The sequence below is a fragment of the Egretta garzetta genome, unplaced genomic scaffold (genome assembly GCF_000687185.1).
Source record: "Egretta garzetta isolate BGI_Z169 unplaced genomic scaffold, ASM68718v1 scaffold237, whole genome shotgun sequence".
In the NCBI taxonomy this organism is placed as follows: Eukaryota; Metazoa; Chordata; class Aves; order Pelecaniformes; family Ardeidae; genus Egretta; species Egretta garzetta.
Genome location: NW_009260142.1, coordinates 70,119 through 76,185, shown reverse-complemented (window position 1 = coordinate 76,185; position 6,067 = coordinate 70,119). Strand labels below are relative to the sequence as shown.

At 58.1% G+C, this 6,067-nt stretch overlaps 2 protein-coding genes across 2 annotated transcripts in view; one reads left to right on the top strand and one right to left on the bottom strand.

The window, feature by feature from the left end:
- ZC3H3 (zinc finger CCCH-type containing 3) overlaps window positions 1–237 on the bottom strand; it is a 215,355-nt gene extending 215,118 nt beyond the window's left edge. Inside the window, exon 1 of the mRNA XM_035897115.1 lies at window positions 123–237. Within this exon, the coding sequence (XP_035753008.1) occupies window positions 123–237 (115 nt within the window). The remainder of the gene's footprint in view (window positions 1–122) is intronic.
- A 279-nt stretch (window positions 238–516) lies between these two features.
- Window positions 517–6,067, top strand: part of LOC104128859 (1-phosphatidylinositol 4,5-bisphosphate phosphodiesterase gamma-1-like) — a 37,964-nt gene continuing 32,413 nt past the window's right edge. Inside the window, 1 exon segment of the mRNA XM_035897114.1 lies at window positions 517–736. Within this exon segment, the coding sequence (XP_035753007.1) occupies window positions 517–736 (220 nt within the window).

Here is a 6,067-nt window from a genome sequence, read left to right as displayed (position 1 = left end):
CGCACCCCTCTCCCAACCCCGGCCCCGTTTGGCCCGGAGGCCGGGGGGGGATCCGCTGCCTCAACGCAGGCACCGTCAGTTTTGGGGTGACTTTGCTTTTTTTTTGGCTGGATTTCCCCCACCCCCGCACGCCACCCTCATCGCCCGCAACGGTGCCCCCGCCATCCTGCGGTGGCCGGATGGTTTTTCTCCCCCCTGGCTCTCAACCGCAAGGCCATCGCCGCCGACGCTGCCCATCTTCTCCCACCGCCGCTGGATGCCAACGCCGGGGCCAGATTCAGCCTCGGCGAGAAGGTCACGGTCCCTCCAGCCCACCCTTTTCCTCCCCGCCACCGCTGAGTCCGGCTCTGTGCCGTGGCCGTGGTGCGGCAGAGGGGACGTCGGCCGTAGAGGAAACCCGTGCCTGGGGCAAGCGGAGAAAATCCCCAGGGGAGATTTCGGCGATTTGGTTCGTCCTCTCCTGCATGAGACAACCCCGGCTCTGCGGCTCCGCCGGGCGATGGCCGCACAGTGAAGATGTCTGTGGCCAGGCTCAACAGCGTCAATGGCTTTCTGGAGGACAGCAGGATGGAGGCAGGGGACATGGGCAGGATCCTCCGCTGCCTGGAGATGGGCACTGTCCTCACCTTGTTCTATCAGAAGAAGTCGCAGAGGCCAGAGCGAAGGACCTTCCAGGTGAAGTTGGAGACCCGGCAGATCATCTGGAGCCGGACGCCCGAGAAGGTGGAAGGGGACAGTGAGTATCGGTGGCAGCAGTGCCGTGGGCTGGGAATGTGCCGGTGGGGTGCCCGTCCGTGGTGGGGTGCCTGGCTGTGGGGTGCTTGGCCGTGGTGGGGTGGCCCATCTGTGGTGGGGTGCCTGGCCGTGAGGTGCTTGACCGTGGTGGGATGTCCAACTATGGTGGGGTGGCTGGCTGTGGGGTGCCTGGGCATAGTGGGGTGCCTGGCTGCAGTGACCATGGCGGAGTGCCCAGCTACAGTGGGGTGCCCAGCCTTGGTGGGGTGCCTTCTACAGTGGGATGTCTGGCCATGGTGGAGTGCCTGGTTATGGTAGGGTGCCCAGCTGTGGTGGGGTGCCTAGAAATAGTGGGGTGCCTGACTACAGTGGGGTGCCCAGCCATAGTGGGGTGACCAGACCTAGTGGGGTGCCTGGCCATGGTAAGGTGTCTGGCCACAGTGGGATGCCCAGTCATGGTGGGGTGCCCGCCATGGTGGGATGCCTGGCCATGGTGGGGTGCCTGGTCATGGTAGGGTGCCCAGCTGTGGTGGGGTGCCTGGAAATTGTGGGATGCCTGACTACAGTGGGGTACCTGGCCATGGCAAGGTGTCTGGCCACAGTGGGGTGCCCAGCCATGATGAGTAGCCTGGCCATAGTGGGGTCCTGGCCATATTTGAGTGCCGCACCACGGTGGGGTCCGTGTCCACGGTGGGGTGCCTGGACGCAGTGGGGTGCCCAGCCATGGTGGGATAGCCTACCACGGTGGGACAGCCGGCCATGGTGAGGTGCCTGGCCATGGTAGGATGCCCAGAGATATAAATGCAGGAGCCGCTGGGCTGAGCAACCCTCACCTCCTCCATCCCAGCTCTTGGGGTCCATAAGTTGCTGTGGGGCTCAAGCTGCTGCTGTTTCATTCCCAGGGTTTTACACCCTCCCCGGAAAGGAGGGGAAGGAGCTGGCCACCACCTCGTCACTCACAGTGCTTTTAACCCCAAAAATATGGTGCTCAGGCTGCCGGGACAGGCAGCATCATGGGGTGGAGCATGGTGGTGGCCAGCTGGGCCATGGACTTGGCCAGTTGGGCTCTGCTCCACATGCATTAATGACACCAATGCAAAGTTTGGACTGGTGGCACTGGTGTCCGGCACAGGAGATGCTCCCACTTGAATATCCATAAAAAATCACCCTTACTTGTGGATTCACTGGTGGCTAGTAGGCTGTTGGGGCAGTTGCACTGCCAGGCATCAGTGGGGCTCCATGCCTTGGTGCTTGTTACCTGGTTGCTCGTTCCCTCAAGGCTTGCAACTCCTCTTAAAAGAGGCTAAAAAGAGCCAATGGACAAAAACACGGGTTTGGGGTGACATGGAGCTATACCATCGCCTCATCCCACATCCCCATGCGAGGAGGACCCCAGTTTGGGCGTATCATCTCACTTGGACGATGGCAAAGCCCACCCTGGAGGTTTGGGAGATGACAGGTACCTTTTCCCTGGTGGAGCTCAGAGGGTGTCATTAAAAATCACCGAGCACCCACCCAAAAATCACCACCCACTGCTAATTTTTCACGAGACGGAGCAAAATCCCTGGGAGGGTTCAGCTTCTGCTCGGAGTGGCCAACCCTGAGCCAGGCTGCCAGCCATGGAGAGGCTTTGCGCTGGGAAGAAGGGTGGCACCCGGAGATGAGCATCGGCACAAGCAGGATCTGTGCTTGTCCGGACCTGCTGGGTGCAGGAGGCAAACTCACCACCAGCTCTTGGAGGGAGCAGATTTGGGGGAGGAGGAGGGATGAGTGAGGGGAGGAAGGGCACCCATTTTTGGAGAAGTGGTTTTAGTCCTTGAAAGGAAGAGCTCATTCTCCGCTCATGGAAATGATGCGTTTCCGGCTCCTTGTTTTCATTTGGGAGCACCATGCACCACGGGGTTGGGGTCTTGGGTCACTCCTGATGCCCTGCCTCAATTTGCCTACCAGCGCCTTGGGATCTGGCTTCTTCCATGCGACGGCCCAAACCCCCCCGCCATGGGAATGAGTGGGCATCCTCCAAGGTCTTTCAGAAGGGGGGGAAAAAAAGGAAAATCCCTCTGGAAATGATACAGTCCTACCATCCAACCCCACCACCCACTTCCCCCAGCCTTGGGTGGGAGCAATCCCTTGTTAGGGATCACCCAGTCTTGGTGCTGGGCTGGAACATCTTCACCCCTCGGTCCAGCTCCGTGCTCGCGTGTCCTCCCACTCACCGTGATTTTATGGAAGCGCCAGGATCTCCTATTCATCCCCGGGGTCTTGCTTCCACCCCACACCCAACCTCACGCCTGCCCGGGCCATTTTAAATCCCTCCCTTCAACCAGGCACCCCGCTTACAGAGGGATTAGCGGGGAAAACCGACAGCGCTGATGTCTCTGTTATGGACTGGCAGGGCCAGGACACGGATCCTGGCTCGCCCCGAGACGCCCTGCACCATGCAGGCTAATTACACGCTTCGTTAAGCAGCCGATGGACGTGTGTCCACGCCGATGGGGTCGCCGGTAGCATCGCCTCCAAAATTAACCTCGTCCTGGAGGGTTTCCAGCTCATCACCCTCGGCAGACCCCAGTCCCCGGTGCAAGGAGGAAATCTAGTGGAAAACAGCCCAAAAGGGATCTTTACAAGAAATTAAAAGAAATAGAGGTGAAGGCACCCAAGAGCATTTCAGAGGGATGGTTTGCCACGACGACAACTAATTGCAATCACACCTCCAGCCTTGCTAACGCCAAATAATTAGAAATAGGACTGTTTGGGGAGGGGAAAAGGTCCAGCTGGGGTTTAACGCCACCAGACCATGAGGAAAACTTTTTATTTCAGGTTTTAAATTGGCTTCACAACACCATGGGGAGCCCTGGGGGATGCGGTTGCCCAGTGCCCCCTGTACAAGAGGGTCTGGGCTGCCACATGTCCTGCAAGGAAGGGTGACCGAGGCAAAACGTGAGGGAACATGGCTCATGCCACCGCAGCTCTGCCCGGGCCAGCGGGATTTCCCAGCACAACCGTTCCCTCCAACCGCTTCGCTTTGCTTTTCTCCTAATGCATTAAGAAAACTCCCAGGCTCTCAGCATCCCCAAACGCAGACCCTGGTCCTACATCATCTTCCCACCACCCCTATATTTAAAACCTTCTTTGCACCGCGCTGCTCACTTTGCGTTAGAAGAGAAAAGGGATTTTCGCAGCTGGAACCGACTTCCAGAGTGTTTTAATCGCTCGGGACCCCTGAGACAATACAGGGAGGAGTTTGGAGACATAGTTCTGACATGATCGCTGCAAATCCGCTGCAGATGTGGTTTCCAGGAAGCCGCCGGCCGCGGTGCATTGTGCAGCCCCACGCCGCTCCCTCTTCCCTCGGCTTTTTGTGGGGCTGGGCTGCTTGCCCCACGGAGAGGGACTGGGGGGTACTGGTGGGGGAAAAGCTGGCCATGAGCCAGCAATGTGCACCGGCAGCCCAGAAAGCCAAGCATCTCCTGGGCTGCAGCCCCAGCAGCGGGGCCAGTGGGGTGAGGGAGGGGATTCTGCCCCTCTGCTCCCCTGGCCTGAGACCCCCCTGGAGCCCTGCATCCAGCTCGGGGGTCCCCAGCCCAGGACAGACAGGGACCTGTTGGAGCAGGGCCAGAGGAGGCCATGGAAATGGTCCAAGGGCTGGGACAGCTCTGCTATGGAGATAGGCTGAGAGGGTTGGGGTGGTTCAGCCTGGAGAGAAGAAGGCTCTGAGGAGACCTGAGTGTGGCCTTGCCATGCTTAAAGGAGGCTTCTAAGAAAGACAGGGACAGACTTTTTAGCAGGGCCTGGAGCGACAGGACAAGGGGTGATGGTTTTAAAGGAAAAGAGGGGAGATTCCAACTAGACCTAAGGAAGAAATTTTTGATGCTGAGGGTGGTGAAACACTGGCCCAGGTTGCCCAGAGCGGTGGTAGATGCCCCATCCCTAGACATGTTCAAGGTCAAGTTGGACGGGGCTCTGATCTGGTTGAAGATGTCCCTGCTTATGGAAGGGGGATTGGACAAGATGACCTTGAAAGGTCTCTTCCAACCCAACCCATTCCATGATTTTATGGTTATTGGCCAGAGGTCTGGTGCAAGGCCAAATCCTGGAAGCATTGGATCAGGGGCATGGCTGCCTTGCGACTTGTTGGCAGAGCCCCAGTAGCCGCTGGCTTTTCACCCCTCTCCTGTAGATGGGCAGGTTTGGGGATGAGCAGCTGCTTTTTACCCTATAAACCCATTTTCACCCCCAAATATCTGCCTTTTTATACCAAAGTGGGTTCGCTCCGAGCCATGGAGGCTGCATGGAGACAGCAAGGGGGTTTCATTTCTTGAGATCTAGTCCCAAACCGAAGCACAGGCAGGGGTGCAGATCTGTGTATCATCTCATGTGCTAAAATCCCACCCCAATCCGTGGAATTTGGCTTGCGGTCATCCAGCAAGGGAAGGCTGGATAAAGCCTCCAGTGTTTCCCAGTGCTTTTCTGCCAAGAAAAACTATTCTGCACCTCTTTTCTTGCTTAATCATCCTGATTTCTCCCCCATCCCTTGTCCCTCCCCGCACTCAGCTTTTATTTATCCCCTTCGGATTAGGCTGAGGGTGTCTGTCGAGGCCCCAGCACGCCTGCACCCTTCCTCACCGCCGCATCGGAAACGCAGCTGGGCTGGAAATTCTCCGGGAAATGACCCATTTCCTCAGCAGGACAATACCCCGACGTGGTGGTCTGGCCGTGCTGAGCCACACAAAGCTTTTTCCGGTGCCAGTGCCTCAGCTCCAGGAGGGCAAAGCTGCTCAAGGGTGATCCTCGTTGTATCGAGCATGACTTTGGGTGTTATTACTAATATCATCATGTTATTTTTCTGCTCCCGGTGGGACATGTCCACTTGGCAAAACCAGGGGTTGGAAATCTGCTCCAGCAGCATAGCAGTGAGGAAGACCACAGTCCGGAAACCCAGCCCTCCTGCCGCCGGCGGGGCTTTATATAGCGAGATAATGAGAGAGCAGCACAGCAGGAAAGAAACGCCCTGTGGTCCAGCCTGCCAGGGCTCCAAATTGCCACCTTTGGGCAGACATCATCAATTAAAAGATGAGCTCAGCCTGCCCCGGAGCAGGGTCCGTCTCAGGGAGGAGAAGGCAGGGGAGAGGTGGCTGGAGATGTGCTGGTTGGGATGGGGCAGGTTGAGCCTGGAGGACGTGTGGCACCCACAAAGCTGGGAAACTGGTGGGCAGAGCTGTGGGGACACCACATCCTAGGGACATGAGTCCCTGGAGGACATATGGCCATGGCACCCATGGTGCTGTCATGGACCAGCAGCAGCGCTGCAGGGACACCCCTTCTTGGGGAC